The 24,520-nt window shown below is 42.0% G+C and overlaps 1 protein-coding gene across 5 annotated transcripts; it reads right to left on the bottom strand.

Moving 5' to 3' along the window:
• Window positions 1-1,527: 1,527 nt before the first annotated feature.
• Window positions 1,528-13,391, bottom strand: LOC125865883 (uncharacterized). 5 transcript variants are annotated; one of them, XM_049546150.1, is made up of 4 exons: window positions 13,266-13,384; window positions 10,548-10,606; window positions 8,590-10,011; window positions 1,528-1,765 (listed from the first exon to the last, which is right to left on the bottom strand). In XM_049546150.1, the coding sequence occupies exons 3-4, from the start codon at window positions 10,007-10,009 to the stop codon at window positions 1,740-1,742; spliced, it is 1,446 nt and encodes a 481-aa protein (XP_049402107.1). In that variant the 5' UTR covers window positions 10,010-10,011; window positions 10,548-10,606; window positions 13,266-13,384; the 3' UTR covers window positions 1,528-1,739. The 5 variants fall into 5 exon arrangements, 1 of the variants encoding a protein (XP_049402107.1); XR_007446421.1 differs by lacking the exon at window positions 1,528-1,765 and adding an exon at window positions 12,755-12,831 and having other exon boundaries at window positions 9,935-10,011; window positions 13,266-13,391; XR_007446420.1 differs by lacking the exons at window positions 8,590-10,011; window positions 10,548-10,606 and adding an exon at window positions 12,755-12,831 and having other exon boundaries at window positions 13,266-13,391.
• Between the last annotated feature and the right edge of the window lie 11,129 nt (window positions 13,392-24,520).

Raw genomic sequence — 24,520 nt, 5'->3', positions numbered from 1 at the left:
ACTTTGATTGTAGTAATCTAAAGATATATGATCTTTCAATAATTTACAGTCTCAATAAAATAATTATTTTCAATTCCTCCGAAACTTAAAAAGTTTCTTTTGAGACTTACTACAACCTCAATATTATGAACTATTTTCATTTCTGAATAGTAATAAATTAGTTCTTTCGAAACTCTTAATTAAGTTTGTGTACTGCCACAAATTTCACAACATCATTCTTATGGTGACCATCTCCTTAAAGGAGGTCAGACTTATTTCTTGACAACCAATGACAAAATTGTGTTGCCACACAATAATATTTATTTTGATCATGGCCACAACCTTTATAGGAAAGAATTATTTCTTTCTTTTGTCCTTCAATAGGTCATAATTTAACATACCACAATATTTGTGCAGTACTTAAAGTATATGACTAAATGATCATTTATGCCAAAATATTTCTTTTCAATCTCTCAAACCTCCCGTAGAGGTGAGATGTGACATTTATCCAACAATACATGAACATGTTCTTATCCATAAGAACACAAGTCACATTTTCTTTAAGAAATGGACCATAACCATTTGAACATGCTCCATAAGTTTTTATTAGAAACTCATTGTCATGCTTTCGCATTATCAAGTTTATGTGACTCACCTCAACATTACTTTAAGAGGTCAAATGTACCAAATGTACTACCACTTTGTATTCCTTAATTTTGATGGAGAATTTACAAAACTTTTCAAATTGGGTTGCACCAACAACAATGTGGCCAATAACTTTTCATACTACTTTAATGGACAAATTGCCTTCACATTTGAAGGGCCATCTTAAGAACCCATAATGTTCTTCCTTTTAATTATCACAATGATGACCATTAACATTTTACCACACCCATATTCATACATTCAACCACTTGTCATTTTTCAGACATATTATGCATTGCTACCACATTCACATAAGAGAATGGAGAAAATTAATTGGGCAAATTTTATGACTTTCAATCAAAAGTATACAACTTTATGTTAGTCATCATCATATCATCACTATAGTGCATTAGGACTTAAACCCAATGTCTTACCCATATCAAAACGTCTTTGATCATAAATCAATGGGACTTGAACCCAACTTCTTAATATCATGGTGCACCGAGACTTTAACTCGATGTCTTACCCGCTTGGTGTGGTGAAACTTGAATTCACCGTCTTACCCTCAATCAATGTCATAATAAGCCAAATATAATAGGCCTCACCATTGTGCGTTTAAAAATATTGCCACTTTGTGATTAACGTGCACAAATAAATATAGAACAAAAGAAACACAATTAAAAATATTCTCAACAAAGTATGTACTAATATATTAAACTTGCAAAACAAAGTGTTACATATATCATTATATTATATTATGTTTGGTTCACAATAATTTAGTGTCACGACCCGATTTATCAAGTCATGATGGCACCTACTATAACCCACCAGCAAGTAAGCCAACCCGTAACCCGGAACAACAAGTAATGGGTCTGAGGGTAGAAATTAAACAAGAATAGGAAAATAACAATATAAACAAATAAAGATCCCTCCCAGAACCTGGAAGTCACCAGTACAGAGCTACTACAAAATGAGTACAAGTCCCAAAACTGGACAACAGAGACTAGACTGTCTCGAAAGGAAAAAGACAAGTCTATATATACAGATGGAGACTGAGATAGTACAAAACGCCGTGTGCTCACCCCCGTCTCCGGATAAGTCTACTCCAAGCTCGATCAACGCTGACTACTAGTGCTCGGACCTGCATCACAAAATAGATGCAGAGCGTAGCATGAGTACCAAAACAACAGGTACCCAGTAGGCATCATCGGCCGACTGAGCAAGATAAGCAAAAGTAAACTGAAATGCAAATAAAGGGTCACATCAAGTGCAAAGAGTAGTAAATGGGGGGTATGTACACGAGCGTACAGGCAACAAAGACAAGCAATCTAACTAACTCCGCCGGGCTCCCATAAACCCGACGGGTACGCTCGTGCACAATAAAAGAAACCACCTGCACGGACCCCCATAAGCCCGGCAGATGGACTGACAGTTGAAGTAAAATAATGGAGCTAGAAGGTCTATCACAATATTACCAATTTCCGGACTTGTAACTGAACCATTCCCAATCATATTCCAAGATCTCATTACGTCCCGGACTTTAACCGGAATCTCTCCAACCTCCAAAACCTCAACCTACAGATGAGAGTAATCAAGACTAAACTGAAGCTTTAGTGAGGAATTGGGAATACACCACGTGCAAGCTGGACCACGGACTCGAACCGGGTACTATAGCTAATGAGTCAACCTATATGGGCTGGACCACGGACTCGAACCGGGTGCTGTAGCCAAAGGTCGGGCACGGGTGGGCTGGACCACGGACTCGAACCGGGTGCTGTAGCTGAAATCAGATCACAGGTAAGCTGGACCACGGACTCGAACCGGGTACTGTAGCTAAGCCTGGACATAAGTGAGCTGGACCACGGACTCTAACCGGGTGCTGTAGCTAAAACCAGATCACAGGTAAGCTGGACCACGGACTCGAACCGGGTACTGTAGCTAAGCCTGGACATAAATGAGCTGGACCACGGACTCTAACCGGGTACTGTAGCTGAAACCAGATCACAGGTAAGCTGGACCACGGACTCGAACCGGGTACTGTAGCTAAGCCTGGACATAAATGAGCTGGACCACGGACTCTAACCGGGTACTGTAGCTGAAACCAGATCACAGGTAAGCTGGACCACGGACTCGAACCGGGTACTGTAGCTAAGCCTGGACATAAATGAGCTGGACCACGGACTCTAACCGGGTACTGTAGCTGAAACCAGATCACAGGTAAGCTGGACCACGGACTCGAACCGGGTACTGTAGCTAAGCCTGGACATAAATGAGCTGGACCACGGACTCTAACCGGGTACTGTAGCTGAAACCAGATCACAGGTAAGCTGGACCACGGACTCGAACCGGGTACTGTAGCTAAGCCTGGACATAAATGAGCTGGACCACGGACTCTAACCGGGTACTGTAGCTGAAACCAGATCACAGGTAAGCTGGACCACGGACTCGAACCGGGTACTGTAGCTAAGCCTGGACATAAATGAGCTGGACCACGGACTCTAACCGGGTACTGTAGCTGAAACCAGATCACAGGTAAGCTGGACCACGGACTCGAACCGGGTACTGTAGCTAAGCCTGGACATAAATGAGCTGGACCACGGACTCTAACCGGGTACTGTAGCTGAAACCAGATCACAGGTAAGCTGGACCACGGACTCGAACCGGGTACTGTAGCTAAACCTGGAATAAGTAAGCTGGACCACGGACTCTAACCGGGTACTGTAGCTAAGAATCAATATCCAACCATCCGTCGCGGGAAATATCACCAAACCGATTACCATAAATAATCCTTTTAGTCCGACCCTCATATACCCCAAATCGCCGAGGAAGTATCCAATAATGAGTAAGCTAGACCACGGACTTTAACCGGGTATTTGTAGCCGATATAAAAGCAGGGCATTATGGATACAAGGTCATAAGCTGAGTTACCGACTATCAGACTCAAGTCTGCTATATCAGTCTACAAGGAGCTAACCGTCCGAAACGACGTCGGAAAAAGTTCTACTGCCCAACGACATCCGAAATCTCGCAAGTCTATGGCAACACTAGTCTAAGCCTAGACTAAGGCCAAACATACTTCAAATCAATATTATCATATACACCACCAGATATGGCTATTCAATAATATCAAGAGACATGCTGTCATAATCCAACACTTTCCCGAAATAAGGTCTAAGGCAGGAATTATAGAAATTTAGCATGCTCGACACCCGAACCCCTCCATACTCAAGCAAATCAATAAACAATTGCCTAAACATGCTCAATCTCACGAGAGAAAACCATAGCCTACCTGAAAGCCGATCACGCGTGCTCCAACTCACGGTACCGGATCTTTTCCTCTCCGAACGGTCTCCAAATGCTTCCCCACTAACAAAAGGTTAATCACCTCGTCATTACGAATATATTGACACTAAAATTATATTTTTCGGAGACGGACCCAAAATCGGGTCTAAAACGGGATTGTGGGGCCCACACTTAGAATCTCAAAATCGAATCCGTGGAAACGTCCCAACTACCTTACTAAACTAATATCCCAAAATTTTAGCACAAACAGATGCCCACAACACCGCAAATCAGCCACAATAATTAAAAAGGACAGCCCTTTCATCATCAATTTCCGGAAAAACGAGACCCTTTCAACCCAAACAGATTATACCACGACGATCCTTGCGAAAAACTCTACAAGTTAGCCACAAGAATGACTCAAAACGGACTTACGATGATCAAGATCTCACATTTCAAAAATTCAACAACAAAACATCCGAAAATCACACTGGCAGTGGCTAAAAATTGATTTCTTACCTCAACGAAGCCTCCCCTCGCGTTTTCGAGATCACCGCTAGATTCCCCTCGAAATTCTCTTGAAGTTTGCCTTTTGAATCACTTAATTTGGATTAAAAATGAAGGAGCAATCTCAATTTGAAGTTGAACAAAAATTTGGACGAAATTCGTTCTTAAAAATCTGGAAATTTCCACCTCTGCCACGTGTCGTCACGTGGCTCTGCCACGTCACCGCCGCGTCAAAATTTTACAACCCTCCAAACTTAAATTTCGATGTTTCGGACTCGTTCGGAGTCGGAAAAATACAAACCTTATATGGAATCTGATTGGAAATGATATTTCGGACTCAATGGTGAAGGCGGAATTTCCATTTGGAGCTCGCTTCGACGAAAAGTGGGTCCCACACCCAGTATCATTTGAGCCAGATTCCACAATTGCTATCTAAAGTCTCGGGAAGTGAACAAAGGGTCGTTCTAGACCAAAATCGATCTTCCGAAGCTAACCTAGCTGTCAGAATTTTCATCTGAGCACGTCTTCCAAGAAGGTTGACCAAAGTCAACTTTTCAAGTTATAAAAATCTCCAAAACAGGAGAACGGGCCTAAAACCCAAACGAACGACCAGGCGACCGAACAGTCAGTGCCAGCAAGTCATAAATGACTTGGGGTCGCTACAGGAACGCTCTAAACGATGAAATGAATTCTTTAATTTAAAAATGACCTGGAGGGTCATTACAATATCCACTACTAAAAGAACTTTCGTCCGCGAAAGTAAGAGTCAAGAAGTACCTGAATGCTCAAATAAGTCGGGGAACTGTGCCCGCATCTCATGCTCGATCTCCCAGGTAGCCTCCTCAACTGGACGATGTCTCCAACGGACCTTAACAACAGGAATGGCTCTCGAGCGCAATCTCCTCACATCTCTGGATAGAATGGCAACTGGCTCCTCTACGAATGTCAAACGATCATCCAACTCGACTGCATCATACTGGAGCACATGGGACTCATCAGGAACATACCGCCGCAACATCGAAACATGAAACACTGGGTGGATGGCTGAAAATACTGGAGGTAGGGCCAACTCATAAGCAACCTCTCCAACTGTCCGGAGTATCTCAAATGGCCCAATGTACCTGGGGCTAAGCTTGCCCCGCCTCCCAAACCTCATCACGCCCTTCATGGGCGACACACGGAGGAATACCCGATCACCAACAGAGAATCTCAAAGGTCGACGCCTCTGATCCGCATAACTCTGGTGCCTACTCTGAGCCGTCCTGAGCCTATCCTGAATCACCCTCACCTGATCCAGGGCCTCCTGAAGCAAATCTGTACCACGCGGCCTAGGCTCTGTAGACTCAAACCAACCCACTGGAGAGCGACAACGCCTACCATATAAGGCCTCAAACGGGGCCATCTGAATACTAGAGTGGTAGCTGTTATTGTACGCAAACTCCGCCAAAGGCAAGAACTGGTCCCACTGACCTCCAAAATCCATAACACAAGCCCGCAACATATCCTCAAGGACCTGAATAGTACGCTCTGACTGACCATCCGTCTGTGGGTGAAATGCTGTGCTAAGGTGGACACGGGTTCCCAACTCTTCCTGAAAAGCCCTCCAAAAGCTGGAAGTGAACTGTGAACCTCGGTCTGAAATGATAGCAACAGGCACACCATGAAGACGAACTACCTCCCGAATATAGATACGAGCTAACCTCTCAGCACTGAAGGTAGTATGAACAGGAAGGAAGTGTGCTGACTTGGTCAATCGATCCACGATGACCCAAATGCTGTCAACACCTCTAGAAGTCCGAGGCAACCCCACAACGAAGTCCATAGTGATACGCTCCCACTTCCACTCCGGAATGGGTAATCTCTGAAACACACCACCAGGCCTCAAATGCTCGGCCTTTACCTGCTGGCAACACAAGCAACGGGAAACAAAGTCAGCAATATCTCTCCTCATGCCACTCCACCAGTAATGCTGCCTCAAATCGCGATACATCTTCGCTGTGCCTGGATGGATAGAGTATCTAGACTCATGGGCCTCAGAAAGTATCAACTGTATCAAATCTCCAACTCTCGGAACACAGATGCGGCCGGCAAATTTCAACACTCCATCAGGATCTAAGGTAGCCTGACCACCATCACCCGCTAACACTCGATCTCTAAGGGCCACCAAAGTATCATCCTCAAACTGGCAACCACGGATCCTATCAAGCAAAGAAGACTGAACTCCCATAAAGGCCAAGACGCATCTAGAATCTGAGATATCCAACCGAACCATGCTATTAGCTAAGGACTGAATGTCCAAAGCTAAGGGTCTCTCCTCAACAGATAAGAAGGCTAGACTACCCATACTCACTGCCTTCCGGCTCAAGGCGTCCGCTACCACATTCGCCTTGCCCGGATGATAGAGAATAGAGAGGTCGTAGTCCTTTAGGAGCTCAATCCAACGACGCTGCCTCGAATTAAGGTCCCTCTGACTCATGATGTACTGAAGACTCCTGTGATCGGTATAGATCTCACATCGAACTCCATACAAGTAGTGCCTCCAAATCTTAAGTGCGAAAACTACCGCCGCCAACTCTAAGTCATGGGTGGGGTAGTTGCGCTCATGAATCTTAAGCTGCCTCGACGCATAAGCAATAACCCGGCCCTGCTGCATCAATACACAACCCAAACCAACGCCGGATGCGTCACAATATACCGTGAAGCCCTCGCCCTCAACTGGAAGAGTCAATATAGGAGCGGTGGTCAATAACTCCTTGAGCCTCAAAAAGCTCGCCTCACACTCCTCTGACCAAACAAAAGGAACATCAACACGAGTCAATCGAGTCAACGGGGCTGCAATAGTAGAAAAGCCCTCAACAAAGCGTCTGTAATAGCCTGCTAGTCCGACGAAGCTCCGAATCTCAGTAACTGAAGTGGGCCTGTGCCAATCACGAATAGCCTCAATCTTCGCCGGATCAACCCTAATACCCTCCTTGGACACCACGTGCCCCAAGAAGGCTACAGACTCAAGCCAAAACTCGCACTTTGAGAACTTGGCATAAAGCCGCTGATCTCTCAAAGTCTGGAGCACTATCCTCAAATGCTGCTCATGCTCACTCCGGCTCCGCGAGTATACTAGTATGTCATCAATGAAGACTATGACGAAGGAATCAAGATAAGGCCTGAACACACGCGTCATCAAGTCCATAAAGGCAGCAGGGGCATTAGTCAACCCAAACGACATCACCAAGAACTCATAATGGCCATAACGAGTCCTAAATGCGGTCTTAGGGATGTCCGCTGCCCTAATCCTCAACTGGTGGTAACCGGACCTCAAATCAATCTTAGAGAACACTGAAGCTCCCTGTAGCTGGTCAAATAGGTCATCGATCCTAGGCAGAGGATATCGATTCTTCACTGTCACCTTGTTCAGCTGCCTGTAGTCAATACACAATCGCATAGTACCGTCCTTCTTCTTCACGAAGAGGACTGGGGCACCCCAAGGCGATACACTAGGCCTAATGAATCCCTTACCCAAGAGATCCTGAAGCTGAACACTGAGCTCCTTGAGCTCTGCAGGAGCCATCCGATATGGCGGAATAGAAATAGGGCGAGTACCTGGCTCAAGCTCAATCGGAAAGTCGACATCACGCTCTGGGGGTAGGCCAGGTAGATCAGTAGGAAACACATCTATGAAGTCACGAACAACAGGAACTGACTCAACCGGAGGAACCTCCTTACTCACATCACGTACATAGGCCAAATATGATAAGCATCCGCTAGCCACTAGCCTCCTAGCACGAATAAAAGAAATAACCCCAACTGGTGTGCTACCACGAGATCCCTGCCACACCACCGGAGGAATACCGGGAATGGCTAAGGTAACGGTCTTAGAAAAGCAATCTAAAACAGCGCGATAAGGGGATAACCAATCCATGCCCAGAATCACATCAAAATCAACCATGTCAAGCAATATAAGGTCAGCCCGGGTGTCACACCCCTGGATAGTAACTAAGCAAGATCGAAATACCTGATCCACTACTAAAGACTCACCCACGGGGGTCGACACACGCAACGGCGCTACCAGAGGCTCAGACATCAAACTCAATCGAGAGGCATAGTAGACAGAAACATACGAAAAAGTAGAGCCTGGATCAAATAAAGCCAAGGCGGGCTGCTGGCATAATAACACTGTACCTGTGATCACATCGTCCGAGGTCTCAGCATCTGCTCTAGCTGGAGCTGCATAAAAGTGGGCCTGGACTCCCCTACCCTGTGCATCGACTCTGCCCCCTAATCTGCCTCCTCGGGGACCACCCCGTATACCCTGGTGACCACCCCTACGGTCCTGTCCCTGGCCTCTGCCTCTAGCTGGAGGTGCTGGCGCATGCCTAGCTGCCTGTGGAGCGGGTAAGGCTAACCTGCGATGGGGACACTCGCGGGCCCAATGATCTAACCCCCCACATTCATAACACCCCTGGAACTGTCGACTGAGAGCTGGAGGTCGGCTACCCCGGCCAGAAGAACCCATCTGTGAACTATCTCGGCCCCGACTAGGACCGGCACTAAAACCAATATGGCGGTGCTGATCACCCTCTGATGCCTGGAGAGCAGCCTGGAAGGGGCTACTAGACTGACCCGACTGAAACCTCTGCTGGGATCTATCATAAGACCCTCGGGGTCTGAAACGGCGCCTATCATAGCTATCCTCCTGTCTAGGTCTCTTGCCGCTGCCCCCTTGGGCCTCGCGACGGAGCTGCTCGATAGTGCGGGCATGGTCCACTACATCTAGAAATGAGCGGCCCGCTGAGACTAAAGACTGAGTCTCAATCCGCAACTGTAGTCTCAAACCCCGAACAAAACAACGAACCCTCTCCTCCTCAGTAGGTAATATCATGGCGGCATGCCTGGAGAGCTCGTGGAATCGGGCCTCATACTCTGATACTGTCATGGAGCCCTGCTCTAACCGAGCAAACTGATCTCTGAGCTGATCTCTGATGCTCCTGGGAATAAATCGGGCCAAGAAGGCCTCTGAAAACTCAGTCCATGTGACCGGTGGAGACCCAGCTGGCCTGGTCTCTAAGTATGTACGCCACCACTGCCTGGCGGGACCGTCTAACTGGTAAGCGGTGAAGTCTGCCCCTCTCGACTCCACTAAACCCAAAGTCTGTAGCCGCTCGCGGCAAGTAACTAGAAACTCGTGGGCATCCTCCCCCACTGCCCCAGAAAACCTCGGCGGTGATAGTCTAAGGAACACACCGAGCATCTTCTGCTCCCGTAGTGGCATGACGCTCTCCAAATCGTCAGGCTGGACAATCGGTGCCGCTGGTGTAGGCTGGCCCTGCGGTACTGGAACAACTGGAGCTGGGGCCTGCTGCATACCCCCAATGGCAGCTAGTATCTGTACGAGCATCGCCTGTATATCTGGAGCTGCCACAGGCTCGGGCGGTGGCTGGGCTGATCCCGGACCCATCGGCTGCTGCGGTGCTGGAGCTGCTGGTGGCTCTATCACCGGCTCTGGAGTTTGCTCTCGGTCCTGGGCTGGTGCTGTAGCTCTGGCACGACCTCGAGGTCGGCCTCTACCCCTAGCTGGGGCCCTACCACGCGTGCGAGCCATCCCTATAAAAGAGTGGTACAAGTAAAATTTTCAGAAATCGATAAGACACACAATGCACGACAGTGATACAAAAGCAGCACGTTCCTAAAGACATCCTGTAGCCTCCCGAAGATAAGTAACGGACGTCTCCGTACCGATCTGCAGGACTCTACTAGACGTTAGCTCTGTACAAGTGAGACCGACGAACCTGGGGCTCTGATACCAATTTGTCACGACCCGATTTATCAAGTCATGATGGCACCTACTATAACCCACCAGTAGGTAAGCCAACCCGTAACCCGGAACAACAAGTAATGGGTCTGAGGGTAGAAATCAAACAAGAGTAGGCAAATAACAATATAAACAGGCGGACGCAAACCAAAAACTTATATACAAATAAAGATCCCTCCCAGAACCTGGAAGTCACTAGTACAGAGCTACTACAAAATGAGTACAAGTCCCAAAACTGGACAACAGAGACTGGACTGTCTCGAAGGGAAGAAGACAAGTCTATATATACAGATGGAGACCGAAATAGTACAGAACGCCGTGTGCTCACCCCCGTCTCCAGATAAGTCTACTCCAAGCTCGATCAACGCTGGCTACTAGTGCTCGGACCTGCATCACAAAATAGATGCAGAGCGTAGCATGAGTACCAAAACAACAGGTACCCAGTAGGCATCATCGGCCGACTGAGCAAGATAAGCAAAAGTAAACTGAAATGCAAATAAAGGGTCACATCAAGTGCAAAGAGTAGTAAATGGGGGGTATGTACACGAGCGTACAGGCAACAAAGACAAGCAATCTAACTAACTCCGCCGGGCTCCCATAAACCCGACGGGTACGCTCGTGCACAATAAAAGAAACCACCTGCACGGACCCCCATAAGCCCGGCAGATGGACTGACAGTTGAAGTAAAATAATGGAGCTAGAAGGTCTATCACAATATTACCAATTTCCGGACTTGTAACTGAACCATTCCCAATCATATTCCAAGATCTCATTACGTCCCGGACTTTAACCGGAATCTCTCCAACCTCCAAAACCTCAACCTACAGATGAGAGTAATCAAGACTAAACTGAAGCTTTAGTGAGGAATTGGGAATACACCACGTGCAAGCTGGACCACGGACTCGAACCGGGTACTATAGCTAATGAGTCAACCTATATGGGCTGGACCACGGACTCGAACCGGGTGCTGTAGCCAAAGGTCGGGCACGGGTGGGCTGGACCACGGACTCGAACCGGGTGCTGTAGCTGAAATCAGATCACAGGTAAGCTGGACCACGGACTCGAACCGGGTACTGTAGCTAAGCCTGGACATAAGTGAGCTGGACCACGGACTCTAACCGGGTGCTGTAGCTAAAACCAGATCACAGGTAAGCTGGACCACGGACTCGAACCGGGTACTGTAGCTAAGCCTGGACATAAATGAGCTGGACCACGGACTCTAACCGGGTACTGTAGCTGAAACCAGATCACAGGTAAGCTGGACCACGGACTCGAACCGGGTACTGTAGCTAAGCCTGGACATAAATGAGCTGGACCACGGACTCTAACCGGGTACTGTAGCTGAAACCAGATCACAGGTAAGCTGGACCACGGACTCGAACCGGGTACTGTAGCTAAGCCTGGACATAAATGAGCTGGACCACGGACTCTAACCGGGTACTGTAGCTGAAACCAGATCACAGGTAAGCTGGACCACGGACTCGAACCGGGTACTGTAGCTAAGCCTGGACATAAATGAGCTGGACCACGGACTCTAACCGGGTACTGTAGCTGAAACCAGATCACAGGTAAGCTGGACCACGGACTCGAACCGGGTACTGTAGCTAAGCCTGGACATAAATGAGCTGGACCACGGACTCTAACCGGGTACTGTAGCTGAAACCAGATCACAGGTAAGCTGGACCACGGACTCGAACCGGGTACTGTAGCTAAGCCTGGACATAAATGAGCTGGACCACGGACTCTAACCGGGTACTGTAGCTGAAACCAGATCACAGGTAAGCTGGACCACGGACTCGAACCGGGTACTGTAGCTAAGCCTGGACATAAATGAGCTGGACCACGGACTCTAACCGGGTACTGTAGCTGAAACCAGATCACAGGTAAGCTGGACCACGGACTCGAACCGGGTACTGTAGCTAAACCTGGAATAAGTAAGCTGGACCACGGACTCTAACCGGGTACTGTAGCTAAGAATCAATATCCAACCATCCGTCGCGGGAAATATCACCAAACCGATTACCATAAATAATCCTTTTAGTCCGACCCTCATATACCCCAAATCGCCGAGGAAGTATCCAATAATGAGTAAGCTAGACCACGGACTTTAACCGGGTATTTGTAGCCGATATAAAAGCAGGGCATTATGGATACAAGGTCATAAGCTGAGTTACCGACTATCAGACTCAAGTCTGCTATATCAGTCTACAAGGAGCTAACCGTCCGAAACGACGTCGGAAAAAGTTCTACTGCCCAACGACATCCGAAATCTCGCAAGTCTATGGCAACACTAGTCTAAGCCTAGACTAAGGCCAAACATACTTCAAATCAATATTATCATATACACCACCAGATATGGCTATTCAATAATATCAAGAGACATGCTGTCATAATCCAACACTTTCCCGAAATAAGGTCTAAGGCAGGAATTATAGAAATTTAGCATGCTCGACACCCGAACCCCTCCATACTCAAGCAAATCAATAAACAATTGCCTAAACATGCTCAATCTCACGAGAGAAAACCATAGCCTACCTGAAAGCCGATCACGCGTGCTCCAACTCACGGTACCGGATCTTTTCCTCTCCGAACGGTCTCCAAATGCTTCCCCACTAACAAAAGGTTAATCACCTCGTCATTACGAATATATTGACACTAAAATTATATTTTTCGGAGACGGACCCAAAATCGGGTCTAAAACGGGATTGTGGGGCCCACACTTAGAATCTCAAAATCGAATCCGTGGAAACGTCCCAACTACCTTACTAAACTAATATCCCAAAATTTTAGCACAAACAGATGCCTACAACACCGCAAATCAGCCACAATAATTAAAAAGGGCAGCCCCTTGATCACCAATTTTCGGAAAAACGAGACCCTTTCAACCCAAACAGATTATACCACGACGATCCTTGCGAAAAACTCTACAAGTTAGCCCCAAGAATGACTTAAAACGGACTTACGATGATCAAGATCTCACATTTCAAAATTCAATAACAAAACCATCCGGAAATCACACTGGCAGTGGCTAAAATTGATTTCTTACCTCAAACGAAGCCTCCCCTCGCGTTTCCGAGATCACCGCTAGATTCCCCTCGAAATTCTCTTAAAGTTTGCCTTTTGAATCACTTAATTTGGACTCAAAATGAAGGATTAATCTCAAGTTGAAGTTGGATGAAAAATATGGACAAAATTCGTTTTTAATTCTGGAAATTTCCAGATTTCACTCCTCTGCCACGTGTCGTCACGTGGCTCTGCCACGTCACCGCCGCGTCAAAAATTCTACAACCCTTCAAACTTAAATTTCGATGTTTCGGACTCGTTCGGAGTCGGAAAAATACAAACCTTATATGGAATCTGATTGGAAACGATATTTCGTACTCAACGGTGAAGGCGGAATTTCCATTTGGAGCTCGCTTCGATGAAAAGTGGGTCCCACACCCAATATCGTTTTGAACCAGATTCCACAATTGCCATCTAAAGCCTCGGGAAGTGAACAAAAGGGTCGTTCTAGACCAAAATCAATATTCGGAAGCTAACCTAGCTGTCAGAATTTTCATCTGAGCACGACTTCCAAGAAGGTTGACCAAAGTCAACTTTTCAAGTCATTACATTTAGCTAGTGAGTTACCGTTATAAATCAAAGAATTAATTGGACATTAAGAAAATAATAACTTCAATTACACTAAAATAAAACTCCTCACTGCCATCACCCCTTTTTCAATTTCCATGTGAACCCAAAATACTTCACAGACAAAATAAAATAAATTAAAAGCGTATGTAATAACCAAAACAGTGAGCATAATCATAAATAAAATATAAAATAAGTTTCACATAAAAAAGAAAATATATATAGTCATAGGTGAAAAAAAAATGTGCAGTAACAATTATATTAATCATTCACCTTGTTCACAAGTAGAATATAAAATAGATTCCACAATAATTTACCTTGTTCCCAAGAGAAAAATAAACACAATTATTTTACCTTCTTTTATTTACTTTGCTTCAATCCTGCAATGGTAAAACATTCGTGTTGCTAACGTTTTGTAAAACTAAAGCAAAATAAGACAAGAAATATAGAAGATGAAAGCAATAGAATAGGGAGACAAAAGATGAGAGTTTTTCTTATTATTCCAAGTCTTCAAGTGTCTATAATATGAACCCTTATGCCTCTATTTATAGTGTAACATAGAGGCATACAAAAGGTTAGTCATAAACATGGCATTAACATGAATATAATGGAGGAGGTTATGGAAGTGAAAGGTCACAAGAATAATGGTTATAAAGGTGGAGGTTATGGAGGTTATGATTATCTTCATAATGGAGTAAAGTAATGGAGTAACTTCTTGATGTAGTGGACATCCACAATATATTATTTTATAACAAAATAACATTTATTGAGTATTTATTTTACATTTAATGAGATTATTTCAAATTGTTTAACTAACACCGCTTAAATAAATAAATTTATGAATAAATATTTGATCCGTGCATACAAAATTAAAATTACTTAATAAAAATTACTTGAAATGATCAAAGTTAATACTTATATTTATCATGTATTCATTTTAGAGTTAACATGAACGTTTACTACCATATACATATATATAATTTATTCAAATTTAAAAGTTAAAACTATTTATTTAACATCAATTAAAAATTAACTTTTAAATAAATATTGGGAAGCACGGGCTCTTCATCACTAGTAAATATATAAGGTGCATATTGCTGTAAATTGCGAATTGCAAAATAATTTAAGTTGAAGGAATAAGCTACCACATGGCAGTCTCTCAACGCACTGGCCAATTGATGCATGGTGGTGCAGAATCAAAAATTTGAGGCCGTTTTTAACTCACGCGAACAGCTCACGCGGCAGAAAAAAAGGAATCAAATTCCTTTTGATTTTGGATTCCTAATTTAATTTGGATTCAATTATTTTATTTAGGGTTTTTTATATCTATAAATAGTCCATAGAAGTAATTGTTTTTGGAGGAGATCAATTGATAGGAGATACTTTTTAGGGTTCTTTTCTTCTTCTTCTTATTAGGTTAGCCACTATTGTTTAACTTTAGTTCTTGGTGTTTTCTTGGGAATTAACTTTCAAACATTAGCAATTTGATTTCCTAATTTCGGTTTATAAAGATTCGTGCTTTGAATTTCAATTGAAGATTTCGAGTTTCTTCTACTCATTACCTAAGTTCATGAATTCTTCTTTTTAAAATATGAAATGTGTTCTTGCTAATATTGGTAACTAAATCCACAACTAGGGTTGTGGGAACCATGAGCGATTAACAAAGTATGAATAGTAATTAAGTAATTCTTGAATAGTGTTATTACATGCATTGATAATTCTTTCGTTTAGAAGTCTTTTAACGGTGCGCAACGTTAGAACTCACCTTGTCGCTACTTGTCGAACCAAGGAGGTAGTTAATAAGAAAAGAATTATCAACATAGATTTAGTGTGATACTATCTAATAGTCTAATGTCAATTGGTGCGAGGGTGAAAACTAAGCCATACATTGATGTGATGTCTAATATGAGGTAAAGGTAAGAGTTAGTAAATTATACACACGTAGCCGGACCAAGGTGCGGGGTGAACTTCTCTAGTTTCCGGACCAAGAAATTAGAGATACGTAACTTATCACTTTGCATGTAATACACTAGGAAATGGTTACTATTACTAAGATTACTGCGTTATGAGCTTATGGGGAACACGTACACCCTAATTTCTCTCTCATCTAGATAACAACTAAAGTTTGAATCTTGTTCACTGATTATTCACATAATTTCTAGAATTTATTTCAGAAACCCCCCCCCCCCTTTTTAGCTACACATTTCAGAAATACATTGACTAAACAAATATAATCATGGGTTAAAGTTAAGTCTAAATCATATTCCTCGTGGATCGATTCCAACCTACAAGTTGGGTTCTTTACTTGATAACGATCGCTTATACTTCTTTAGAGAGGTGTAATTTGAGCGTATCAGGGATCCTCACCAATCTGTGATCCTAAGAACTCAGGAGGATTCATCCTAACAAAATCCCGCACTCTAGCTGCAGCTGATCCAACATTAGTATTTGCCGAAATTGGAACCTGCTGATTTTTCTGGTTGGTCACACTCTGAGCCAACAACTAGATAGTGTTCCAAAATTTAGCATTCGAAACTTCTTGATCTGGAACTGGAGTAGTTGCGTTTGCATTCCTTGAATTCACATTCCTTATGTAATTTCTATGAGGAGGCATGATCTGAAACACGTAACGAAAGATTAGAATGATAAGTTGGATCATACCTCACGTATGATAAGAGTAGCAAGAAAATGAAGTTTTCCTAAAACACCTTGTAGCCTCCCTCTCATTAGATGTGGTGCACTTCACAACCATGCAAAGAACTCTACTTAGTGCAACTTTTTAGACATCCTAGGACACTTAAACCTAAGGCTCTGATACCAAGTTTATCACGCCTGAAACTACCTCCAGGACGCGGACACGGGACCTAGGATCATGAGTGACCCCAAGCTAACCCTGCTGGCATATCATAAGCATACTAAATATACTGAAGTAAAGAAATACTGTGCGGAAGCTAAATTATCATGTAAACTGAAATGATAGGGAAATACCCATAAACTATCTAATAAAATAATTCGAGAAGAGTTCAATGACAACTGAAGATAAACTCAAAACTAAAGCTAAATCTAACTATGTCAGAAATAAAGCCTCTACTGACTATAAATACTGGGACATGCCCCAACTAGATCTAGAAAAACTGAAACTAAAGATTACAAGTAGAAAATAGACATGTCAATCGTCCTCGAAGAATGAGGACTCACCACTGATGTTGCTGAACTGAAGATAGGGAACCGATCTATGCGTGTGTCACAACCCAAATCCGGATGTGATGGCACGTGTCCATTTCCCACCAGACACATCAGCCTAACCCAACCATAACGATAGAGAAGTAGAAATACGAGAATAAAAGATAATAAATAAGCGAAAGACTTTAATTAAGACTTAACACTACCCAAAATTTGATTGTCACATGTACAAACCTCTAAATACAGAATTTGAATAAAAATATACAAGTCTCAGAGTATAGTTCTCGAATAGAACAAAACTGAAAGTAAAGATAACTCAAGGGCACGTCTGGAATGAACCGCTACCTCTCGAGTATGTCCCGAAGCTCAATCTGCTAAAGAAAATACTAAGCCGAATCTGAGAGAGCTGTCAACCTACACAATTGTGTAGAAGCAAGGGTGAGTACCGAAAACCACAGGTACTCGCAAGTAACTCTAAACTAAGCAAAACTAGCAGCTACAAACAACTCCTTTCAATCCCAACCGAACCACCGAAACTTCAATCTAGCAGCAAACCAACCAACCTATACTAAACAGATCATATTCAACAGCCAGAACCAACAGTATATCCTCATCAACCTCAGATCAACAAATAAGAGCAAGTAGATCAAATTCCACATAAGAAGGGTAAACCGATACAATCCACACATCACAGACAAAGATAAGGCAAATGCGATGCAAAATGCAATAATGATGTCATGTAGTCGTGATGCATGTCTGTCCTACGATACACATCTGTTGACGTAATCAGTCCGCGCTGAATACTCAAATCAGAACCCATGGGGGCCACACATGGACCATGTATCACCGCCGGAACCAGATCCCATCGGCATCCAAATCGCTAGCCGGAGCTAGTCCATCTCATATATCTCTAGCCGGAGCTAGTCTCAACTGTGTCTCATATCCATCCATCCTCATATCAGTGTCTCAGAACTCATGCAACAGATAGTTCACACATGGGATGAATAATGAATATGCACATGTCATCAATCACAATCATATCACGATCACATCATAGTATTACACATCATCTGTCTCAATCACAACCATATCACGACCACATCATAGTATTACACATCACCTGTCTCAATCACAACCATATCACGACCACATCATAGTATTACACATCACCTGTCTCAATCACAACCATATCACGACCACATCATAGTATTACACATCACCTGTCTCAATCACAACCATATCACGACCACATCATAGTATTACACATCACCTGTCTCAATCACAACCATATCACGACCACATCATAGTATTACACATCACCTGTCTCAATCACAACCATATCACGACCACATCATAGTATTACACATCACCTGTCTCAATCACAACCATATCACGACCACATCATAGTATTACACATCACCTGTCTCAATCACAACCATATCACGACCACATCATAGTATTACACATCACCTGTCTCAATCACAACCATATCACGACCACATCATAGTATTACACATCACCTGTCTCAATCACAACCATATCACGACCACATCATAGTATTACACATCACCTGTCTCAATCACAACCATATCACGACCACATCATAGTATTACACATCACCTGTCTCAATCACAACCATATCACGACCACATCATAGTATTACACATCACCTGTCTCAATCACAACCATATCACGACCACATCATAGTATTACACATCACCTGTCTCAATCACAACCATATCACGACCACATCATAGTATTACACATCACCTGTCTCAATCACAACCATATCACGACCACATCATAGTATTACACATCACCTGTCTCAATCACAACCATATCACGACCACATCATAGTATTACACATCACCTGTCTCAATCACAACCATATCACGACCACATCATAGTATTACACATCACCTGTCTCAATCACAACCATATCACGACCACATCATAGTATTACACATCACCTGTCTCAATCACAACCATATCACGACCACATCATAGTATTACACATCACCTGTCTCAATCACAACCATATCACGACCACATCATAGTATTACACATCACCTGTCTCAACATCAATGTCTGTATCAATCATAGCCTACTCATGCTCTTCTATCCCCTCAATATCAGTTATCACATGACTTATTCAACAAATTCAAGTCACATATAACACATTTAGCTCGTTTTATTCCCCATCTTTCATTTACAACAATTTCAATCAACAAATAAAACCCATCCTCAATCCCCATTACTCCCCAACACAATTAGGAAAGTAGTCATGCGTAGTCTAAGAGTTTTACAAAGTTTGGAAGCCACTTGCCTTAAAACGAACTCCAAAAGTTACTTGACTTGAGCCTTTCCTTTCCGAGTATAATCCGGATCACGATAATCTATTCAAACAATTATTCACAATCACAATTCGAGTCCAATGACACCAAAATCAAGAAATTTAGGGAAAAAGGGCAAAACGGTCCAAAAGTCTCATATCGGAAAACGATACCCAAATCTGGAAATTTTTGATGTAAAATGATCCTTAAAGTATTTGGAAGCTAATGGTGAAAACCAATTTGAAAACGGAGTTGAAATCAATTCACAAACTCAATTTGAAGGAAAATCCACGTTCTTGAAGAAGCCTAAAATATTCGGATCCGAAACCCCGACTCGAAAATGAAATATCTCTTGAAAAACATCTTACCCATGCTTAGATAAGTTCAAATATGAAATTTCATCAAAAACGGAGTTAAGATCGACCTTGAAATTCTCAATTTATCAAACTTTAACTTTACCGGGAAAGTCCAAATTGTACGCGGTTAATATGATGAAAATAATCGATGAATCAATAATTTTATGTTAAAATCAGTTTACCCATAACATAAGGATCGTAAATATACCTTTTTCATCAAAAAGGGAGTCCAAATCGATAAAACCCCAATTTTTCCCAAGAGATTTACGGATAGGAAAAAAAACCAGATAAAGAAATTATGAGAAAATGTCGAATTGAAGATTGAATACTAACCCTCATATTAATTCAAGAAGAAACCCGTAAGAATCACTCCATTCCGATCTCTAGAACTCCCGATATGCTCAAAATACCAAATGAACACAGTCTGAGATTTTTATAACAGTACATGGCTGTTATGCACCAGAAAAACAGCAGTTAATCTTTCACTAAAAAGGCCGTAATTTCCTCATACGATAGTGAAATGACCCGATTCTTTTTTGTAAATGTCTTAAATAATGATACGGACCTGCTCGTTCAATCGGAGCTCAATTTCATGCTCGTTTGCCCAGTCAAATATCATTTCTACTCGGTAAACAATTATTTCTTATTTGCGATAAAAGTCCAATCTCGGGTTAGCGAAAATGCACCAAAATTTGCAGATAAGTCCTATAATTCATGCTCAAAATTTCAGAACCTTCGGAATAATTTTTTGACCTTTAAAACTCATAATGAACCCTTTAGTTGCCACAATTTGCTGAAATAGTGTCAAAGCATCCAAGAAGCTTAAAAGCTCACCCAAAACTCATTTGGCACTTCCCGAACACAAACCAAATATGCTACTAGCTTGAAAATGACATTTCGGACTCAATGAAATTGTTGGAATTTGAATTCGAGGTCTTCTTGACCCGGTATCCAATAAGGCGTCAAGAAACTAACTTTAGGCTCAAAAACTCGAAACGCACTCGGGGCCTCTAAAAATTCAACCAAGACTCATTCTAGACTTAGAATCACTCCCTGAATCCAACGGTGCCCTCGGAATTCCATTTCGAGCACCGGAACCTCGTTTGTTGACCAAAGTCAACTCTCGATCAAAATTTCACAATTTTAGCAACTTAGGACCTCAAATCTTCGTTTTAACTCCAAATTCGACTTCATAAATTCTCACAATCCCGTTCCGACATTCTAAAACTGCTGGAATCGACGGAAATCCGATTCGAGTCTCGAAACTCCAAATGACTCGAAATAGCACTTTTAACCAAACTTTAACTCTTAAAAACTCAACTTTTCATCAATTTTCCTTCAAATCAACTTCAAAAATACAACAATTAGGACTCGGGGCAACTATAGGGAGGGGTAAAACGGTCATTTTATGAAAATTTTCAAAAATGACCTTTAGGGTCATTACAGCGTGATCTGGAAGCTGAGAACCTGAACCTACATTACGAGAAAATGTAGCGTAGAGTCTGCGTCAGTACTTGAAAGGTACTAAGCATGCAGGATAGGATAAAGCTGAACAATAACATAACTAAACAAAGCAATAAAGCAATGATATAATCTGAACATGGTAAGGATACAAAATATACTAAACATGAACTAACTGAATGCAATGACCAAGTTTATAACATGCTTAGACTGAATACTGAACTGATAACATGGTCGATGCAATACAACCTGATTGAACTGTGAGATCTACTAATAACCGACATAAAACCACATGAGCTCAATGTGGAGTCCGATGTATACGCCACATCGAGAGGACCCAATATACCCTGCCAGAGGTATAAAGGCATGATTGGCGTGACCACTAAAATATTGCCCACAGAGGGGACTTACAACCTACGGGGCACGTAGATCTGGGACTTGTAGGTGACTGACCCTAGTCCACTCGGTATTAAGTCTAATCCCAACTGATTATGTAATTTAGCAATTTATAACTGAAATGCTTTGAATTCTGGATAGCTCAAATATTGATACACTAACTGAAAATGCAACATTAATGTACTGATAATGAAGCATTTATAACTGGAGCATGCATAACTAAATAATCTGACCTAGCATGTGCAATTCATTAACTAAAAGAACTACATAGCTAGGGTTCTGAAATTACGAAGGAATTAACACTAAAACATGCTAAAAATCATGATAAACTAATTAGGAACATTAAAGTAACTAATTCATAATTATCTGCTGATATTCTAGAAACCATAGGTCTAGTTGGAAATAATGGAATTAAGAATCTGAGTGAATTCTAGGGACCTAATGGGTGAAAAGAACCCACTAGTGAAATCCCACATACCTGGTGAGAATTCCACGGAGAAATCTTTCGATTTTGGGGCTGGAACTGATGGAACCTTGTTGCGTTCTTGAACTAGGGTTCTTGACCTCTTTCTCCTCTTACGTTCTAATTTTTAAATTTCTTTGATGAATAATCTGACTTGGGTAACGTCTAATTATGTTTCTAGGCTTAAACTGACCAAAACTATGTAGTTTAGGGGTCCAATGCATAGGGAAAAGACCAAACGACCCCTGACTTAAATTCTGTCGGGGTCACCAACAGACTAGACCGACGGACCGTGGGTGGAAACTGTAGGTGACCCATCATCTTTCACTATATAGCCTCACTTTGGATCGGATGATCAAAGGAGATTACATCAGACTTGTTGTTTTCATTTTGAAGTTCAATCACCTTCAGTGTAATTTTCTTAGCTCTCCTACTCAGCGAGTAACGTGACTTCAAATTTGGACACCAACCGTATCTTTCAACCTCAATTCTACCTCGTTGCATTACAGCTGCCACATCTGCAATAGTGGTATCAACACTAGTTAACCAAGCCTTGTCATTTGGAAAATGTCTTTTAAGTTTCTCCGCGCATTTTCCGCTCTTCGCTGCTCCTCACTTCTGATATTCTTCAGGTTCTCAGATTCTTTATCAATGCATCTTATGTTGCTCTTGTAGTAAAATATATACCCAAATCCTCGCGCAACTGGCTACATCAAGCAATCTGTGACTTTTTCCACAAACATAGATAAAGAACTCCATAGCTAGTATAGTTTAGTAATAAGCCTTTTATCAACTCTGAAGTCTGAGCTCTGCTATTGTTTTTTTTTATGCTTTCTAATTCTCTCTTTTTGACTGGTTTTCTTAGTTACTGGGAAGTAAATGTGTGAAACTGGTCGAAATGGAGAATTTGGTATGAAAATGAAATATGAGAGAGCGGAAATGGAGAATTTGGTATGAAAATCAAAAAGCACCAATGTGAGAGAATTTGGTATGAAAACGAAAGATCATAGAGCGGATTGGAAATGAAGAATTTGGTATGAAAATCAAAGAGTAGCAATGTTGGAGAATTTGGTATGAAAATGAAAGCTTAATATAGGTAATGGAGAGTTTGATTGTGTTATTCCAAGCAACAAATTCACAGAGATTTATAAGTTGTGCATTTAGGGTTGAGAATAAGAATAATGGGGTCAAAATAATATCTTTAAAGTGAGAGTATTGATTAGCTAACATTTTAAAGTAGTGAACATCTGATTCCATAGCTTCCTTCACTCAAACTCATGTTAGGACTTCCCAAAATATATGCTTTCTTGCAATGACAGACACTATAAAGAAGAAAAAAGGAAAGTAATTGTTGCTTTTTGGAATTTTTCATTTGCTTGCCAAGTACTCAAAGATCACACTTTGTCCATACATTCTCTCCAACATTTGACAAAGTATATCCTTTCCAGTTTCATTCAATTTGCCTAAGTTTTGGTGGATAGAGATACCTGGTAAAACATATTTTAAATGCTATGCTTACTATAAAATAGGCACTCGGTTTTTTTATGACAAGGAAACTTGCAGTCACTACCCTTATAATAGCCTTCACATATAGGAGACTTGAAACTACACTAGGCAAGTCTCATGTAACCCGATGAAAGATATGTTTTAAGATACGATGACATTTGTGCATAACTCAATCCCAAAAATCAGTTTATGAGGACTCCTTGAGTACATATAAACAAATCACGGGTCTATTACCAACCAATCTATAATACATTTGTTAGTTTTCGATGATAATATTATTTATAATAGTTCAAAAAGATTATCCTTAATAATTGAAATATAGAAATAGTTTCAGAATTTTCTTCTCCGGTATTGGCGACAAAGTCATTTATCTTGTCTTTGTATCAATATAGTCACTCAACTTAAGCCTTGTCTTATACGAAGTACACTCCAATCGAAAAATAAACCATCTTCTTGCACTGAAAATATGACATGGAAGGGGGACCATGAATCAACCTGAGAGGCCAACAACAATAACTACACATTATACTGAGTGAAATCCCATAAGTAGTGTCTGGGGAAGGTGGGTATGTAGCTTACCCCTACCTTGCAAAGGTAGAGAGGTTATTTATGATATATAGACCCTCAACTCAAATAATCCGTATCAAATCAGGTATCAACCGGAATGGCCATTTGAGAAAGTTACAAGAATCTCAACTTATTGGATAGTCTTTTAAGAAGTGAAATCCAGAAAATGAGTCTTTGGCAGAGGTCACTTTGGATTTCATTTTCTTATTTGTTAAGTTATTATTATATCAACAACCTTTTTTTTACAAATGATATTTATATAAAACAAAAAAATCTTTGATCTTTTGTTTACATAGTTCATTTTTCTTTGCCTTCTTCCTACTCTTTTGAGAACATTTGTCGAATCATATTCAAAATGCTTTTTATCTATCAACACTTTTTTTATACTAGTTTCTGGTAACGTGCA

Source organism: Solanum stenotomum, chromosome 5 (genome assembly GCF_019186545.1).
Source record: "Solanum stenotomum isolate F172 chromosome 5, ASM1918654v1, whole genome shotgun sequence".
NCBI classification, from domain to species: domain Eukaryota; kingdom Viridiplantae; phylum Streptophyta; class Magnoliopsida; order Solanales; family Solanaceae; genus Solanum; species Solanum stenotomum.
This window is presented reverse-complemented; position numbering and strand designations above follow the sequence as displayed.